The sequence below is a fragment of the Aureobasidium melanogenum genome (genome assembly GCF_000721775.1).
Source record: "Aureobasidium melanogenum CBS 110374 unplaced genomic scaffold scaffold_15, whole genome shotgun sequence".
Lineage (NCBI taxonomy): Eukaryota > Fungi > Ascomycota > Dothideomycetes > Dothideales > Saccotheciaceae > Aureobasidium > Aureobasidium melanogenum.
Genome location: NW_024470067.1, coordinates 492925 through 512152, shown reverse-complemented (window position 1 = coordinate 512152; position 19228 = coordinate 492925). Strand labels below are relative to the sequence as shown.

Below are 19228 nucleotides of genomic sequence, written 5' to 3'. Positions count from 1 at the left end.
TAGACACTGAGCTGGCAGTGGATGCTTGGTCAAATGAAGAAGGGGATCAAAATATGACAAAGTGTGATGATATCGAAATACTGTCTACCGGTGAGTCAAGATTGCACAAACCGAGTCTGTCAATAGCTGACCTCTTCCGTTGGACTTTGCGCCTAGTTGGCACGACTGCAAACAGAGGCGATCTTGATCAACAACTGTCGTCACAAGTCGGACAAGATATCAAATCATCAATTTCGTGAGAAAGCTGATGATGAACCAGTCATTCATGACATAGGCACAGAAGGGTGTAGTATCGAGCTCGGCACTGGTCAAGGATTGCGATACACGACTGGAACAAAGAACTTGAACACAAGGATATCTCAAAAGAAAGCTGGTCCAAATCAGCGATATCGACGCTTGAATAGTCGTGACACAAATTATTGCTAACGACAAAGTAACAACAGCAATCCCACAATCCAGAGGCGTGGGTTCGTCTAGCTCTGTGTTCTCATCTGTCGTGTTGTCCCCAAGCGGCAAAACTATGCCTTTTGTACAAGATGGTAGACATGGATGCCCAGAAGGGAAGTCAAAAGCCAGTATCGGCCATTTCCGACACTTGAACTGCGGATGGACACAATGATATACTATTTCATGGCCAGCCTGGATGCTCTTTTGTGTTGTTAGAGTACAAGTGCATCGCTCCACCCGGATAGACTCGGCGAGCCTTGTTTACGAAACGAAGATATTCCGGAGCTACCTGAATACAGTCAATCACCCATTCGTGACCCAGATCTGTGGGTCGTTGATTTTCATGCCTAATCGGTCATTGGAGGAGCGAAATATGACTACTACATGTGTTAGATTCCGGCATTGTGGTGCTGTGGGGGTCATGGCCTAATCTCGAACTTCTTGTGCTGTGGCGTAGGTACTTCGGTGGCTGATTCGAGACTTGTTAAGAACAAGGTGATTTTTGTTGCATCTGATCAGTTGTGGTACCTAAGGTCATGGACTGGGTCATGGTGATAGTTGGCCACTTGGCCATAGAAGGTGTGGTATGTTGTGAGGGATATCGCTGCCTGGCCAACGGAAGAGAGACCGAGGTACACCTACTATACCAGAGAAGGCGAGAGGAAGTGTCGGTGACCCTCTATCAAATGAGACCAGGACATCATACCTAGTGCGAGTGGTGTTTGGTGAAGGGCAAGTAATTGGGATGATGTGGCAAGGCAATGAGATCGAGCAAAACTTGTTTGCGAGTACACCATTACATGCACCACGTGCTAGGTAGGAAGAATCAGTACACAGTGAAACCGATCGCCGTATTTGATGGCCGAAATGCTGACCAATGACCTTGCTAGTATATAATGTAGACCAATGGTAGTTGAGGATCCAAGCAGATGTCGCCATCTTTTGCGTTTTTGGCAGTCTTACTTATCCGATATAGGCAAATCAGGAGTATGCATACCACTCGGCAAGTAAGCGAAGACCTCAAGAAGGCGGTCGACCAAGGAGGCCGACTCTCGAGAGATCAGGCAGACATTTGTAACTTGCCAACGCATTGCCTTCTCGGCCAGGCTAAATCAACGATATGCCGAGTCTCGAGATTGTTATCAGAGTGTTTTCGTCGGACAAGATAAAGAGGTTGTCAGTTCTGCGTAATAGTGACAAAGCTGAGCCTGTCCGGCGAGGTGAAAAAAATCACCAGCCGCCGATTGTTATCGGCAGATGACAAACCATGGCACAGACGCGTTTACCGCTAGATCTGTGCATGGGTTCGCAAGCTGGGCGATGTGTTTTCAATGACACTGCCGCTATAGATGCAGGTACTGATGCATTATAACTGGCCACCTCGAGTCTCGTACCAAGTACCGAGCGGGGATCACACCGCTGGTTGTATCAGTATGGCCCATTATCTCGTCGATGCTGTGTGAACAGCAGTAAACCATTTGAGAAGAATCGGAAGTATCAAATCATATAGTAACGATGACAGTACTAGAAGAAGACGTTACAAAGAGCAATAGCAATGCTCGAATGATCATTACAGCATGCGGCATTAGGGTATCAGTTCCCAGCCAAAACGCCAAAGCAGAACAGGTCATCGAATCATAAAGTCGTGAGAGGCGTAAAAATGAAACTACCGGCGTGCTCTTGAATCCTCTTCCGCCCAGGCGGGTCTCCTCTCCTGTGTTCGGTACCTGTGTTCGCGGACGTTGACCTCCGCCTCCGCATCTGCAGTTCGGTGGCGTTCTCGATCCCTTCTGCTGTCTTGGTGACGGTACTCTGAGCGATGTTCTCTGTAGCCGTGTCTGTCTTGATCATGGTATCTGCTCTCGCGAGGCTCTTCCTGACGGTACCTGTCTCTCCGATGGTGGTTGTCTCTGCGAGCTGCCTCAATGATGACTTCAGTGCTGCTGGATCTGTGAGGTTCATCGTTGCGGCGATTGCTATCATTGTGAACTCTGACACGAGGTCTTTGCTCCTCGTCTTGTCTGCGAGCATGACGGATGGCGGCAGACTCTTCCAAAACACGAAGTTGTTCTCGGAGGTAGGTGTATGTGTGAGGGATTTCAACTTGCGAAGGTCTCCTAAACCGGGTATATCTTTCGAAGACCTTGCCCTTCTGCATGTAGATGGTCTCGGCTATGCGCATTGACAGGTGATTGCCTTTATGGCACAATGGAGCACCAGCCTGCCATCGCTTGTATGGGGAGATACATTGGTGACATCCACGAGAGTGGGTCTCAAAATCGAACAAGAGCCATGCCTCCTCGGACGTCAGAGGTCTTGAAAAGCCAGTGACGATCGAGGAAGTGTCTGAGAAGCGAACTTCTTTTGGCGAGGGAGGAGAGGAAGGTTGAACAGCAGGAGCAGCAGTAGGCATGTTGTTTCTTGTTCTGATGGGAATAGATTGGTTGACCATTGTGGCCAGTCCTGGAGTAAGTCTCGTCATGAGAAATATTGGGGTGGGTTTTCTTGATTTGTATTAGAAGTAAAGCAAGTTGTTGATGGAAAGTGTTTGTTGGAGGAAGGCGAGGGAGTGTTTACTTATATTCAGCAGGCAGGAAGTAAAGAGTGGGGAAGGAGGGAAAGAGCGAGGACAGACGATGAGGCATATACTTATACCAACAATGAGGAAGCAACGACTGTCTGCCTGAATTGTGCACAACTCATCAACGTCAATTACATGCAAATCATACCTTACCGAAAGGGGACGCCGAAAGACTGCGGCGACGTATGGCTATGCATTGCGACACACTGCCGCAGCGAAAGCTTGGGGGGTGGAACGCATGGAGCTACGCTAGAAGGGTTCGGAGATGGATCTACAGGAAACCTTGATTGCGAACCAAGAGTCTGGGAAGGCTGAGAATCGCAAAAGGTGGACCGTCAATCCGTAAAAGAGCTGCCTTGCCCACCTTGGCCGACGCGGGTGGCAGCATCGTGACTCACTGCTACATGCAAAAAGGAGTCTCGTGAACGCATGTGCCTTCAGGAACAGCGCGCCGAGACTGGGTGAGCATGGCCTCGAGGAATTCAGCTCGTGAATTGACCAATTGCTGACGTGAAGTGACTGGGATGAGGTGGTGACCTTGCGGCTCGTTCATCCGGTGAAGGAAGCTTGGCTGTGGGGGCACAATTGTCAATAATTGAGGCTCGTTTTGGAACGGACAACTGCGCCTTGCACCGCGCTGTGTAGACTCGACGACGATTGCTGTCGCGGAGGAAATGCCTGCGGGACCTTCGCATCCGCGGCCCGATCTGAGATGTTGTAGGGAGACAACGTGCTGGGCGTGGTTTGTCGCGGGTAGCGGCACGCGCTTCCTGTGCTTCGGGGGAACTGATAGCAGTGTCACTGCGAACGACCGACCGAGCGGAGTCGTACGCAGCGGTGAATCAAGGCGGCTGGGATAGATACATGGCCAGGATACCTGCCTGACATTTGGTACATACAAAGAGTACAGCTTGGAGTTGAGAGTTTTGACATGTGTGCCGGGACGGGAGTCACGGTGGTGCAGACATTTGGCTCTTGGCCAATTGATGTCAAAGGTTCTGGGAAGAATTCAAAGGCATTGTTTGAGCATGTGGAAGAAGACGGCACGGCGATTGGAATCTCAGACAAGGCGGACGTGTGGTCAAAGTCACTTATCGTGATTGCAAGATGGTGCCTAAAGCTGGTGCAACAGTGCAACTCTGTGCTGGGTTCTGAATGATCCAGTAGTAGGGTTCAGGGAGCCCTGGGTGTCCTTATGGAAGCGAAGCTATCAGATGAGGTTTTCCATAATCGATTTTTGATCAGACTGTCTGAAGGGGACACGAGCTCTCAAAAGTGGCTCATTACTGGATTCCAGCATACTCTAGCATACTCTTGAGCTATCTCTATGCTTTCAGTATGTCGTGACGGTCGATTATCTTGAGTATATAGGTCTCGGTGGTGACGAGGTTGGATAAAGGCAAGGCTGGTGATGAGATGTGGGGAAGAAGAGGTTCAGCGGTTGACAGCAACGGTCGTACTTTTGACCGTGACTTGCAACTTGGATCTATGCTTCATCATCAATAGAATTGCTTTCGGAAGCTGGACGAATACAGCAGGCTTCGATTCACATGGTTATTGAGACAATACCAAGGCTTCCACGACGACGACCAGACAATAGACCATGATCGCTCCCACATAAGGACTCGACCACCAGCTGAGACAGCGAAGACAGTAGAGGACAAGACAGACTTGAGAGTCGCTAAAGAGCCATGGATACATACATGGGCACGCCTTCCAAGAGACGCTCCATCTCAGACGCCACGGCCACGGCTGCAAGACTTCAGCCCTCACCACTTCTGACGAGTCGGTTGGCGGGCGCGACAAAGGATGACAGCCTGTTGGACACTTCACCACAGACGCCCAGGCGGCCTGACTTCTTAGCCAGAGGACTGTCGCTGCAGATGCCACCCAAGACGACGGCGACGACAGCTACAACCTCCATGGCTGCTCCCACCACCATCCAACGCGTACCGCTATCTCCTCAACTTGATCCTCAGACATCCTACGCCTCTCCTCAAACCTCTTTACCGCGGCATTCGCGTGGTCTAGATTTTTCCAGAGCCTGCACCAATCTTCACCACTCAACCCTCGCCGACAACCCTTCTCCTAGCTCGTCCCCAATCATGACTGCCCGTAAGCCCAGCGTAAACAGCATGATGCTCGACTCGCCAAACCTCTGGCCACAAGGTCAAACCGACCGCAGTGCCGTCAGTAGTAGCGTGGGCAGTATCAGCATGCTTGCCGATGAAGATAGCGACGACAGTACCAGCGATGATGATTTGATGGACGATATGGACGACCAAATCCTTACAACTCCGCAGGTTCGGAAAACTGCCAATCCGCAAGCCGCGACTCCTTTTGGCGGCCACAGCACTGTCATGTGGAGCAACAATTTCTCCCCCGCCCACGCCAGTCTGATGAAGACGTTTCAACGTAGTCGTCTGAAGAAAGGTCGAAGCAGAAAGAGTTCGAGTAGTGCCAGCAACAATTCGGCCATGCCCAGTCCACGCACTACTTCGCCGCCGCCCCTACGCAGCATTGAAGGCTCCGCTCACTTTGGCTGGCCGCGTCTCCGAGAGACCAGGCCCGAGCATCCTTCCCTCTCATCCGGTAACGACAGTGGAGACGAAGCTGTTGCTGCATCCTCAGTTCCTGGTGTTGTCCGCCGCGCGGTCACTCGTCGGGGTAACTTGCTGGTAAGTATTTATCCATCCCCCTCATCGCTGAACTAGCTAATCTCTCCTCAGCCAAAGACAAAGAACTTTGCGCGCATTCGTGCCGCTCTGCTTGAGGAGTCCGCTCCTGTCGATAGCGAAGTCCGTCGTGAAGCAGAGACCATGCGTCAAGTCCACAACCATGATCCTGTCCCTGACCTCGAAGGCCCATCCCCTGGTCCCTCGTCCTCACAACCCAACGTCAACCCTAACGATCCTAACGACCCACAACCCGATACCATAAGCAACAATCCCATCAGCTTTAACCTTCATGCTCATCGTAATTCGGGTGGCGTTGACTATTGGCATAAGCTCGAGAATGAGTTGCACACGCCCCCTCCACCCTCCTTCCCTACGAGAGGCAGCTCATCTCTATCTGGCGACATTGCTATGGATTCACCTGCTGACAGCACACTGCGCTCAGCTTCTGTCATCAGCATGAATGAACCATCTGCCGCTTCAGAAACCGACACTCAAAACTCTACATACACCAGTCAAGACGCCCTTCGCAGACCCTTTGGTAAACGTCGCCGTGACGATGATTTCGACATGCAGAGTTTCAAGCGCAGGGCTGTCAGTCCTAGCATGAGCGTGCACGGTAACAGCCCAATCGTTGCATCTCCCATTGCTTCTGCTGCCGCACGCAACCAAGGTCTACCAAAGGACGGTGCTCCGCTCGAGAAAAGTATCAGTGGTGGGAACGGCAATAACACTGCTCCTCGAAGGATAGGTCTGCAGGGTATGGTCGACACAAATGAAGGTATCATGAGGATGAGCATTGAGTAGTAATCTTGCTCTCGGTCAATGATTCTTCTCGGCTCTTCTGGACTGATTTCGCGTTTGCCTTTGGTAACCCCGAAGCATCTCTTTCTTTCGTCCTTTTTGCTTTTCTGTCTATCACTTTTCTGGGTGGTTTAGGTTCTCATAGCGTGCGGCGTTGGGGTCTTTGGTATCTGCTTTTCGCCGCTTTCTATTGCAAGGCTGTCGCCAAAGATACAATACAATTGGTATCAACATGATACATGTTGTTCTTTCTTCTCGTTTTCTCTTGCCTTTCGAGTTCGATGCATTGCCTCAAGATTCAAGCACCATCCGATAAACCAGGAGTCCTCCAGGATGCCCCTTTGGTTGAACCTCGGCTTTTCTTGACATCAAAGCTGATGGACCAACCCTGGCGTGAGAGATTCCACCTCCAACCCGATTTCAGAATGCCTCAAAGCGACAGAGATCTTGTCGAGTGGTCAGCTGAGGGTCTCGAATGCATCTACGCTACCCCTTCGTTTGAATAATGGCCGTCATGAAGTGATGTCGATCTTTGCATGTAGTCTGCCATCAGACCTGTGTTAGCTTTTGAAACTCACCCAGAATATCAAATTCAAATATAGTTTCGGTCAACTTGACCGTAGCATAAAGAATTTGTGAGCCCAACAAACAAACAACTATGCAAATCACCAGTTATCAGTAGCAAGACTGCCTTTGCAGTGGGCCGGCGACTATCCAATACCTGCTCAATGCTGGCTGGTTGCAGATAGAGACTAAGTAATGATACAGATCTTGGCCGGCTCGTGAAGCATGATTCGCCGCTTTAGCTCATCTGGGAGAGCGCCAGACTGAAGTCAACTTCTGTCCTTCTTGTTCCGACAAGAGTATTCTGGAGGCACTGTGTTCGATCCACAGAAGCGGCAAATTCATCTTTTACTCCCGATCCATCTTTTTGCGTGTCTATATGATGGTATGTTAATGTTGTGTTCAGTTGTTTTCTGCAATAATGGTTCCAGAAAATTCGATGCGATTTGAGAGTCTCTTTTGACAGCTAGGTGGAGCTAGTCAAACTGCTCTAAGGAAGGCACGATACTATCAGGTCTATGTTCTTCACCTAGCATGGTTCAATTGTCCTGAGAAAAGTAGTGACTGCTTCTTTTGTATGCTACAACTCTGAAATGAAGTGCGACAGCAGCCTGCGACACTCGCAAGGCTTGGATCCAAGGGTGGAAGAAGAGGATGGAAAAAGTAAAGATATGCCCAAAGGCTGTCATCGGCTGGCGCCGCGGCATGGTTCCCCTCTCCCGCACAGACAGACTGACCACGCGAAAGCTCCGCAACCGCGGAAAGGTCTCAGGTCCCAGCTTCACTCTTTGTTCTCATTCATCATCCATCACCACATCATAGCAGAAACTGCGCGACCAGAACTCGACGACATCTATCATCATTTGAAGCCTTCGCGACAAGATACGCGAGCTTGCAAGACCAGCTTATTGCGACTTGCGCGCGCGACTGACTCAAGACATCTTTTGCGCCCACTCACGCGACGCGCCGCCGCCGACGACATCAGCAACCAACTGCTACGGCTGTGCGAGGAGGAGAGCTTTTCGTTTTCGGGAAGCGCTTTTGGGGATTAGAAGTTAGACAAACATCCATCACCTCATCTCTGCGCGTGTTTGACTACATCGTCGCGTGCCGAGTGGACATCAGAAAGTGCAACAAGCAAGGCGCATCCTATCTCGCAGAGGAAGAGAGTGCGACAGTCACAGACAAACAGCGTCGCTAGTAGTAGACGGCGCCGGAGTTCTGAGAAACAGCTTGTGATTTTGCACACGCGCCGCCGCGAGAGTGATTTGTCGTCGCCCATACCCATTCCACACCTACGTTTGACTCGTTTGTGCGCCTTTGAAGAGTGGCCCTTGTCCGCGGCTGCAAGAGATCTTTCGCAGAAGGGTGAGACGAGACACCAAACACGACAACCATGTCCGGTAAGCAAAGACACTCTACCACCCACAATCACACATGGTCTATGTCGCAAACATGGCCATGGACTCCAATGCGCCAAACCTCAGACATGTCAGCTAATGCGCTCCCTCGAACAGACATCAGACGCAGTGGTCGCGCGACCAAAGGTCAGCACACAAAACTCGAGACTGCCGAAGTCACAACGCCCAAGAACAAGAAAGGCACTGCCACTGCTTCGACCAAGAAGAGCAACAGCAAGAAATCGGCCGAGCCCGAACCTGAGCCCGAAGGAGACGACGAAGAAAACAACGATGAAGTTATCCGCTGCGTTTGTGGAGACACCAAGGACGACGAGGTCGGTCGCCAATACGTCAGCTGCGATACTTGCGAGGTGTGGCAACACAATGTCTGTATGGGCGTGCCGCTGGAGGAGGAAAACCAGCCAGAACACTACTTCTGCGAGCTATGCGCACCCAATGACCACAAGGAGCTACTGGATGCCTTGAAGCGTGGAGAGAAGCTATGGCAAACGCGCATCGCCGAGCACGAGGCCGAGAAGCGAAGAAAGCGCAACGAGAAGAAACGCCCCAAGAATCGCCAACAGAAAGCTGCCCGTCAGAGCGAAGTCAAGTCTGAGGCTCCAGCCAGCGAGCAGACCAGCCCTGCACCTACTGCTTCTGCATCCGTCCCGGCCCCTTCGCAAGACTCTGCTCCTGCTGCTGGCAGCAAGCGCAAATTTGAAGAAGAGACCCCACAGAAAGAGCAGGCGCAGGCAGAGACTCAGGCCGAAGAGACGAGACGATCGTCATCAGCAGCTACGCAGTCCAAGCGCCGCAAGTCGGAGCAGAAGAAGGACGATAAGGTGGACGCCGATACAGCGCTTGTTGATGTCAAAGATCTGCCCAAGGAGAGACAAGGACCTGCTCAGGCACTTATCAAGGTTTTCGCCGATGTTGTTCGCGAGAGAGTCACAACTGGGTAAGTCGCACCTTCCACTTCTGCTTTTCACCCTTTCCTCTTTTTCAATCCACGAACTCCTGAACTCATTTCCTCTACCCCGTCTTTCGCATCTTCACATTCATCCATCCTAATGCACAACAATGGCTAATCCCTACTTGTTCAGATCTTACAGTCTTGGCCAAGGCGAAAACGCCGACTCGGTCAGCCACCATCATGCCATACGTATCGAGTACGAACTGTACCAAACATATGGTGCACCTCCTCAATCGCAAGGCTACAGTCAACAGTTCAGAGCCATCCATGCCAACATGAAGAAAAACCCCATGCTCGTTCAACGCATGCTCGACAATTCACTGACTGCACACGGTCTTGCAACTATGTCTTCACAAGACATGGCCAGCGAAGAACTGCAGAAGCAGCGTCAACAACTTAAGGAAGAGGCCGACAAACAGGCCGTCATGTTGCGCGACGACGAGGACGACAAGCCTCGTGTCCGCCGTACCCACAAGGGCGATGAATACATTGACGACCAGGCCGAAGACGCCCATGAATCAGTCTTCACCTCAGCACCTGTTCGCAGTAGAGAGGAACAAGAAAAGCCACCAACACCTGGCTCCGAAGCTCCTGCTGCTGCTGGTGCTGCTGCATCACCCGATGCAATGGATGTCGACCGCCGCGAATCAAACTTCGATATCAATTCTGTCTGGGCAAAGACTCCTGCTGATCAACAAGCACAGCCCGCTCGCCGACGCAGCTCGTTCGCCAAGACGCAGACACCTCAAGAGAAGGGCGAGAAGCACGATGCAGATGTCGATCGTATGCTCGCTGACGACAACGAGACTGACTATGCTCCTCCCGAAGCCAATGGCGTTGTCTGGAAGGGTCAACTTGTTCAGCCCGGCGTTACTGAGTTCACTGCTTGTGCTCGTCATGCTGCCGGCAACGACTTTGGTCAGTTCATGCCTTGGACCGAACTCTTGCCCCCAGTTCTTGAGATTGAGGGTCGTTTGGAAGCTAAGCGCGCTGACGATTATCTGTGTGGTCTGCAATGGAGCAAGAAGAGCGACGTGTCAGTTCTTGCATTGACACCCTACGACAACCGCGCTGCTTTCGATCAGATTTTCGACTACTTCGCTTCTCGTGGTCGTTATGCAGTCATCGGCAAAGGTCGTGGCATGTCTTCGATTGTCAAGGACGTTTACATCACCCCCGTCGGCCCTGGCCATAACCTGCCACCTCACATCAACCTGCTCGAGTATAACACACTTGACCCCAACGTGCCTGAGCGTATGCTTGTTGTCACGTTCGTTGTCAACAAGCCCGAGCACTGGGACAACCCTGTCGTACCCGATGCTCCCCAGCCAGTCGGTGCCAGCCCCGTAAATGGTAATGGTACACACGGTCCTCAGTTCTCACCGCGTCCACCTCAGGGATTCACTCCTATGCAGAACGGCCATGCCCACCAGCAGCAGTTTGGCGGCATTCCTCCTAACCCCTATAGCGCACAGTCTCCTGTGTCAGGACAGCCTTACTCCGCCCCCAACTCCGGAGCTGGAGCATATCCCTCGCCTTCACCACAGTTACCGCCCCACCCTAACCCCATGGTCCATAGCATTCTGGGCCCTCTTGCCCATACACCTGTGGTTGCTCAAATCCTTTCCGCTGCTGGCAACAATGTTGAGGAGCATGTCCTGCTTAACATGCGCGACATCCTTGCGAACGATCCTGCCGCACGTGACGACTTGGGCATCTTCTCACAACGTCTCGCCAACGTGGGATCGCATGGCCAACAGGGATAGAACTCCTACAGTCGCACTCACTTGAACCGCATCGTTGAAGAAGAGCAATCTGTCAGTGGCGCTGACGAGATCAATGCTGCTTTACAGCGTATCGACCGGCATGCGCTCAACGTTCATCATCTGTTGTTGAGGCGCCACTATTATCGTTAGTCTTGATGACTCACGTTGGCTGTCGAGATGTATGGACTTGATGCACTCTGGCGATGTCGCCACATGACTTGGCTCCGCTTTTCCTACTCTTCGTGTACCTTTTTCGTTACTTCTTTTCTTTCTCATTGCTGATGGATCAACGGCTGAACGAAAAAGTAAAAGACCATTTGCTTTGCTATTTTATCCTCTGTACCTTTTTCTCCATGCTTCTGCTTTCGGTTGTCTTTCTGCTGGGTTTGGCGTCAAGTTGCTTTGGGTCTTGGGATGACATGGCTTCATACTGCGTTGAGTCCTGGCTGGATGTTCTTGATGCTGGACAGACCTTTTCTTTTTTTGCTCTCTTTTACTGTCAAGAATACTCTATTAGATGAAAATTTCAAGGAACACTATCCTATCTTAACCTCTTTCCCTTGCTCATTTGCCTGTGCTGACCTTTTCCAATGGTTCAGCAACTCTATCTACCCTCCTCGTGTTCAAAAGAACGTAACCTCTATCATACTCCGACCACAACATAGAGTAAGATAGACGCTATGAAAAGGCACGATCTCATCCATAGACAAATGCTGTTCCTAGAGAGTCCATACTCTGTTGCCTCTCAGCGGTAAGTGTCCAGTTTTCTGGTAGTATCATGCATTTTTACAGCTATTTTGAGAGAGGTGTGAGGTTAAATGGAGTGCGTGCTCAGAGAATGTGGTGCAGTCTGGATTGTGGTGGCGGTGGTTGTGGTTGTTGATTGAAAAGAGTCGTTGGATTGTTGTTGGAAGCTACGATGGTGGTGGTTGATGATTCGAAGAGTTTGTGGATTAATGGATGGAAGAATCTAATGGATTATGGTAGGAAGCAACGATAGTCGTGGTTGATGGTTGTTGCCAACATGATGGAGACGAATGAGCTTTACACATCATGTGCATGACATGATTAGAGCACACAATTTATGCAAAGCACAATTTCATGACCATATCAATCTCAACAATGAAATATCATAAAATTCACAAGCTACGCAGCTTTATATCATGAATCTAAAATCCCGACTCCTTGCCCTTTTCCGAATAATCCATCTCGTTGTTCGTCCTCGTCATTTCAGGCGATGGAGAAGCTGTAAGCACATTCTCATCAACAATATCCACCTTGGGGCCAGTGTAATTCTTTCTGCCGTCAAAGATGTACGTCAACAGCGAGATAAACAGCCAGATTCCAAATGCCACTACACAGTAGTTCATGTTGTTGGCATCGACGGGCAGCTCGGGAGGGAAAAGGAACAACACCGAGGTGAGGGTGACGTAGGCAATACCAAGCAGGTTGGCGAACCAGCCAAACCAATTAGGCAGGATGAAAGGACGGTCAGCGGGGAGTCCTTTGCGTCCTTGGAGAACGTTGAGGGCAATGGGGATGGCGTAGGTGATACTGAGAGCGACGACCGAGGCACTGGTGATGGCGTTGAATGCGCTGGAGCTACCAAGGAAGATGCATCCAAAAATAATGACCAGGCCCAAGGTAAGAGCGAGTGCATTGACTGGCACATCGAGTCCTGGCTGGACCTTGCTGAAGAACTTGGAGAATGGAAGTCCTCTGTCTCTGGCAAAGGCCCAGGCCATACGAGAGCTGGTGGTCATGATGGCGATGGTTGCAAAGACAGTGCAGACCAAAGGGAACATGAGCAGGCAGATAGCTCCGGCATGCGAGTTCGTAGCATTATATAAAATCTGAAGGAGAGGTCCAGCGCCGGAATCGATGACTTGGTTGATGTCTCCAGCGACGAAAAGAAGACACACCAAGAAGATGAATCCAGTGAAAGTACCAATGGCGACGCAGGTGATCATGACAAAAGGACCAGTCTTTCTCGGGTTGGGGATTTCTTCGATCATGTGTGCGACAGCGTCAAAGCCAGTAAGACCAAATCCACCCTGGAGCAAGCCCAACAACCATGCAAGGCCATCAGGCCAGCCTGTTGTGTTGATGAAGTCGCCAAAGACAAAGTCGGCAGAACTGTAGTGTGGGGAAGCGCATGCTAGGACGGTGATGGACACAACAACGAATCCAGTAATGGACCAGATAATAGCACCTCTGTCAATGTGAGGGATGATACGGTTGGCGAAAGCATTCAACAAGAATGCAAAAATGTTGTATCCAATGTAGATCAAGAACTGCTGCCAACTCTTAGGCTTGTAGGAGGAGTCCATCAACGAAATGATGCCCAGGATAAGTTGCGATCCGAGCAATCCACCAGTAGCGGTAAGGGCCATCCAACCACCGACCTGTGAGCAATCTATGTGTCAGCACAATCATGGCACAGTGTGGGTTGTGGGGGTGGCTGTATGGGGTATTACTCACATTGATCCATCCAGTGATCCATGAGATCATGCGACTGTTGGGACAGAGCATAGCAGCCCAGTGATACTGGCCTCCTGCCGAGGGGTAGGCACTGAGAAACTCTGCTAGACTTGCTGCAAGACATAGGTTGCAAATGCCTGCTGTGATGAGTCCCCAAAGGACAGAAGTAGGACCTCCACTAGACAAAGCTAGGCCTAACGATGTCGCCAAAGCAGTCCATGAGTTCAAAATGGCGAATGCTAAGCCGAGCATAGCCAGTGGGGAGAATGTTCGATTCAATTCCTGGGCATGTCCCAGGGCTGCGAGTTGTCGCGCATCTTCCGAGGAGTCACCGCCAGCCATGGTCTATATGATGTTGTTGTCCCTGTGTCTTTCCGGCTCTTTCTTCTCTCGCAATGTGATCCCTTGGAGTAGAGCGTGAAGTAAGAAGACAAGAGTGTCCAGAAAGTAAAACAGAGGGAGTGGAAGATCCTTTAAGGGCCAGAGTGCCCTATCTGAACCCTCCAGCTGACCAAAAGATAGTCCCCTCGCCGGACGGTTGCCCCAGAAGTATTGAATTTTTGTTACCACACGCAAATTGATGTCATGGGGCACAAGAGGATCATTGCGCTTTGCCGGCAATGCGGAGTGCGCGTCCTCCGCAATCCTTCAAACGTTTTTGACAAAGAAGATTGTGTACAACTCGATAATGCCCACCGGTTGTCGGCGTTCAATTGCCTTGGCTTACCCAAAAGTGCAAGTCGACGAGAATGTTGAATCGATTGTCTGCCTATCTTTTGTGGCCCAGTAATACTTACTCGAGTACAAAGCGCCAAGTTGAATGGCTTCTTCAAGCAAAAAGACAAGCAATGCGTTGCGAGGTGGCGCTCACAGCCGTGAAGCCGGTCCAGATCTCGACGGCCCGCGGTTGGCAGCCAAAGTATTCGGCCCCGGATATAAACTCTTTGATAAGACTTCACTGTCACTTCATAAAATTTATGCTCTTCAAAGGACACAACAGATGTTGGTTTAGAGAGAAGTCATTGATTCATTATAGCTGTGTGCTCTGTGGCTGTTTCTTCAATCACACTCTAGCAGACGGCGTGGGTCTTGCCAGTCTTGCCTTGCAGCGAGTGCTTCTCGCCAGTGAAGTGCTGGTTCATCTTCTTATGACGGCCAGTAGAGGTGCCGTGCTTGGCAATCTGTTCCTTGTGCTCCTTGATCTTCTGTTCATCCATCTTGCCCAGAGTCTCCATGGCGAGCTTGATGTCGGCGATCAAAGCATCGCATCTGCTGCGCGAGAAGTCCTCACGAACAACAACACGCATCATCTTGAGGCCCTCAGAGTGAGGAGCCATGGTGTAAGCAGGGACGACCCAGCCACGCTGTCTGAGCTGGTGTGCGATAGCGAACTCGTCGAACAGGTGGCCGTCGTCGGGGTTAAGACGGAAAGCGACCAGAGGAAGACCTTTACCACGAGTCTGAGACATGAGCTTGAAACCCATCTTCTCAACCGAGGCGGCCAGATAGTCTGCAGTTCTGGTGAGGTTGAACATGATGGCACGGTAGCCGTGCTTGCCCAGACGAATAAGCTGGTAGTACTGACCCAGGACCTGGGAGGCTCCACGAGAGAAGTTGAGGGTAAGGGAAGCCTGGTCAGCACCGAGGTAGTTGATGTTGAAGATCAGCTCGGTGGGCAAGTACTTAGGGTCACGCCAGATGCACCATCCAACACCGGGGTAGACGAGACCGTACTTGTGGCCAGAAACGTTGATCGAGACGACCTTCTCAAGACGGAAGTCCCAGATGAGGTCGGGGTTGACGAAAGGTGCAACGAAACCACCGGATGCGGCATCGACTATGAATAGTGAGCATAAGTCGCGGCTATATCGACTAAGAAGACTTACCGTGAATAGGAATGTCAATGTTGCGCTCGACCAGGAGGTCGTTGATGGCCTTGGTGTCCTCGTACTCGCCAGTGTAGGTGGTACCGAGGATGGAGCAGATACCAATGGTGTTCTCGTCAATCAAGTCGACGGCCTCCTTAGGGTCGATAACGTAACGGTCCTTTGTGCAGTAAACGTACCTGTTGGGTCGGTTAGCACTTGAACATCAGCCAATTCACAAAGGCACGGACTTCTCCTCGACATCAAAGTAGCGGGCAGCCTTCTCCCAGCAGACCTGGACAGCAGAGTTCATGATGATGTTGGGGCGAGAGTAGTCCTTGCCCTCGGCCTTGCGCTTGTTTACCCAAGACTTCTTCATGGCCAAAGTTGCGAGCATGATGGCCTCGGATGAGCCGACGGTCGAAGTGCCCATGGCGTTGGAGTCATCGTTGTGGGTAGGGATGTTGAAGAGACGGGCGATCATGTTGACACAGCGGTTCTGAATGTCAGCGGTGACAGGGTACTCCTCGTAGTCGATGAAGTTCTTGGCAAAGGCATCCTGCATGAGCTTCTCGACCTCGGGCTCCATGTAGGTGGTGACGAACGAGGCAAGGCTGTGGCATTGTCAGTGATTGTAGGATGAATCGGAGCAGTGGAAGTTACTTGAGGGTGGGGTTGCCATCCAAAGTCAGGTCGTCCTTGATCATTCTGTAGGCAGTGGCAGCAGGCATCTCCTTGTCAGGCATCTCGTGTCTGGGCAGGTCCTCTGCTGCGAAGCGACTACCGTAGATGCTGGTCTCGAAGTCATCGGGCTGGCTGCCCTCAGGACCCAGACCAGAGAGGTCAATCTTGCTCTGAGAGTCCTTCTGGATCTCAGAATCCTTGGTGACTTGTCCGAGGTGAACCATTGTGATGTGTAATGTGATATTCTTGATCTAGGAAGAAGAATGAGAAGTCAAAAGGGGATGGCTAAAGGGAGATCTGCAAGTTATAAACAGAGAGCGGCACGACCGGGTAGCTTTCCACAAAGCTCCCAACAAGCTCGAGAGTCAATCGTCACCACGAGCTCCAGCTAAGCTTCGCCAAGACAAGCTTGGAAAGTGACGTGTGAACATGATCTTCGCGGGGTAGCTACATCCACCGCCTTTATATTGATTCATCCCTTTGCGCTAAAGACAGTCACGGTGCAGATGTAAAAATGCACAATACTTGTGTAATGAATGTGGTTTCCACAGAGAGGACCTAATTGAAGACTATCTCAATGGCTAGCATCATATTCGGATCACCACTGTGCATTTTGATGGTCTGAATCTTGCTTGTTGTCGCAGGCGGAGTACGGGAGCTTATTGGTTCCCGCCTTGCATCTACAAGCAACCAATTAGTTTGCCTGCCCCTGCCTTGTGGCTTCTTCGTCCGCCTGCTATGAGCATGACCTTGAAACTTGGAATTTGAAACATGTAGATAGAGGCCGCTTTTGCTCCCGTGCAATCTTTCGAAGCGCCGTCGAATGTGACGACAACGTCATCAAGAACTTTCACATGCCGCGTCGCAACGCGTCTTTCTCATGCGCGACCCTTCATTTGGGACCATCGATGATCCTCCGCATACAAGTATCGGATAGATGAAGTGCATGATGAGATGTCGACATTCGACGGCATCGTCAGGGAGTTCCCCTACATCCGCATTGACAATTTCACAAACTATCCAGACGAGCCGCCTCCGCTCGCCTGTTTCTTGAGCCATGTCCACAGTGACCATCTCAAGGGACTGGAGTCGTTCAAGTCAACTTTCATCTATTGCACAGCTCAGACTCGCGAACTACTTCTTCGCTTGGAAAAATACCCTCATCGTATGAACTTTGCAAGAGGAATCCTAGAATCAAGAAAGCAGACATATCGCCGCCTCAAAAATCACATCAAGCCGATCCCTCTCGAAACGCCAACTGAGATCGAGTTAGCTCCCGGACAATCTATCCGAGTAACCCTCTTCGATGCCAACCATTGTCTAGGATCATGCATGTTCTTGATCGAAGGCAACGGTAAAGCCATTCTTTATACAGGCGATCTTCGATCAGAGCAATGGTGGGTCAACACGCTGATACGCAATCCCGTTCTTTTACCATATACCAAAGGCACTCAGAGACTTGATAACATATACCTCGACACAACTTTCGCTTCTAGTGATGCTCTAGAGTATGAGATGCCCTCTAAAGGCGAGGGTTTGAATGAACTCATCAAGAAAGCCTCGCAATATCCTCCCGAAACAATCTTCTATCTTAATACGTGGACGTTTGGCTATGAGGAGGCTTGGATTGCACTTTCAGCTGCTCTGAAAACTCGAGTCCACCTTGATGACTATCGTTGGCGCTTATACTCTTCACAGAGAGATCAACCAACTTGCTACGGACCACAGACTGCACCTTTAGTGGGCTACAAACTAGGCAACCACGAGCATCCTGGATGCCTGACAAACTCGTTGGAAGGCGCACGAATCCATAGCTGCGAAAGAGGAACTCGCTGTGAAGTGTTTCAGAATCGTAAGTCTCTTCAAATTGCAATTCTAGTTAAAGCTGACAAAGTGCATGCAGCTAATGTGGTTTGGATCACGCCGATCATAGCTCGACACAAAGGTAACGAGATTGCCGAAATTGGGGCTGGTGGAGGCCATGGTGATCTAAACCAGACGCACTCTCTTGAGCTATATGATCTGGGCAGCGTCCAGCAGCTATTAGCCATCTGTAACAGAGTGCTTCAGGCTCAACCTGAGCTCAAAGAACCAATGAAAGAATGGTTCTCGAGTTTGATGAAGAACGGCAAGGAGTCTATCAACCTTGATCTTGAGATCTTGCGTGATGAAGTCGAAATCACCAGTCAAGACGGTAGACCCGATGACGAGTTTGACATGGACAACTTGCCTATTGACAAGCTGGTTCCAGCACTGACAAGGCTGATCACGGGCAAGTCCAAGCAGGAGGAAGAGGATCGCATAAAGCAGCAACGGCAGATTGTGAGTTGAGTATATTGCCTGCTAAGACAGGTTCTAACAGTGCTAGACATTCCCGTTCTCTCGTCATTCGTCCTACCTGGAGCTCCGTGAGCTTGTGCAAGCATTCAAGCCAAAAGACATATACCCTTGTACCGTCGACCGATCGACCTACACTTACGATGTGTCGATGGAGATGCTGTTTGGAGATCTCTGCTCGGCCAACATATTCCAAGCAGATAAAGAACTCCATGCACAGTTAGGCATAAAGGACTCAGAGGCAGAAGACGAAGAGTCTCAAAGAAGCACTCCATCGCCCGGAAGGGACAGACCAACTGTTCCACAGCCGAGACACTCGGAGCCAATCATAGAGCATGATGGGGCAGAGAAAACCGACCTCTCGAGAGCGAGCGAAGCAAGTCCGATTCGCAGCTCCTCGACAGTGAGGTATGAGACACCCAAGAAACGAGCCAAGACATCACGGAGCACGCGCAGCACTCCAAGTAGTACTCAAAGTGACAGGAACGTGCGCCGAGAAGCGATGTACAACGCAGCCCTTCATCAGAGATGGGAGAAAGGATTCTTTACCAGCGTGGATGGGTATCACAACCAAGAGCCAGAGAAGGAGCTGTGAATGAGAATGGGTAGCTAGTAAGAATCATAGAAGCAATATGACAACCAGTTGACTTC

The 19228-nt window shown here is 50.7% G+C and overlaps 6 protein-coding genes across 6 annotated transcripts; 3 read left to right on the top strand and 3 right to left on the bottom strand.

Annotated features, from left to right (window-relative positions):
• Positions 1 to 2113: 2113 nt before the first annotated feature.
• Positions 2114 to 2860, bottom strand: M437DRAFT_51743 (uncharacterized protein; the record flags this gene model as incomplete). The annotated part of the gene is made up of 1 exon (XM_041022232.1): positions 2114 to 2860. The coding sequence occupies one exon, from the start codon at positions 2858 to 2860 to the stop codon at positions 2114 to 2116; it is 747 nt and encodes a 248-aa protein (XP_040878484.1).
• A 1859-nt stretch (positions 2861 to 4719) lies between these two features.
• M437DRAFT_67395 (uncharacterized protein) lies at positions 4720 to 6510 on the top strand (the record flags this gene model as incomplete). The annotated part of the gene is made up of 2 exons (XM_041024929.1): positions 4720 to 5706; positions 5758 to 6510. The coding sequence occupies 2 exons, from the start codon at positions 4720 to 4722 to the stop codon at positions 6508 to 6510; spliced, it is 1740 nt and encodes a 579-aa protein (XP_040878483.1).
• A 2050-nt stretch (positions 6511 to 8560) lies between these two features.
• Positions 8561 to 11210, top strand: M437DRAFT_51766 (uncharacterized protein; the record flags this gene model as incomplete). Its single annotated transcript, XM_041022237.1, has 2 exons — positions 8561 to 9429; positions 9575 to 11210. 2 exons carry the CDS (start codon positions 8561 to 8563, stop codon positions 11208 to 11210), a joined length of 2505 nt encoding a protein of 834 aa, XP_040878482.1.
• A 1169-nt stretch (positions 11211 to 12379) lies between these two features.
• M437DRAFT_52078 (amino acid transporter) lies at positions 12380 to 14033 on the bottom strand (the record flags this gene model as incomplete). Its single annotated transcript, XM_041022297.1, has 2 exons — positions 12380 to 13615; positions 13692 to 14033. The coding sequence occupies 2 exons, from the start codon at positions 14031 to 14033 to the stop codon at positions 12380 to 12382; spliced, it is 1578 nt and encodes a 525-aa protein (XP_040878481.1).
• A 728-nt stretch (positions 14034 to 14761) lies between these two features.
• On the bottom strand, positions 14762 to 16464 carry M437DRAFT_52065 (glutamate decarboxylase; the record flags this gene model as incomplete). The annotated part of the gene is made up of 4 exons (XM_041022291.1): positions 14762 to 15528; positions 15578 to 15756; positions 15808 to 16170; positions 16220 to 16464. The coding sequence occupies 4 exons, from the start codon at positions 16462 to 16464 to the stop codon at positions 14762 to 14764; spliced, it is 1554 nt and encodes a 517-aa protein (XP_040878480.1).
• A 730-nt stretch (positions 16465 to 17194) lies between these two features.
• On the top strand, positions 17195 to 19172 carry M437DRAFT_52292 (uncharacterized protein; the record flags this gene model as incomplete). The annotated part of the gene is made up of 3 exons (XM_041022331.1): positions 17195 to 18092; positions 18135 to 18562; positions 18609 to 19172. 3 exons carry the CDS (start codon positions 17195 to 17197, stop codon positions 19170 to 19172), a joined length of 1890 nt encoding a protein of 629 aa, XP_040878479.1.
• Positions 19173 to 19228: the final 56 nt, after the last annotated feature.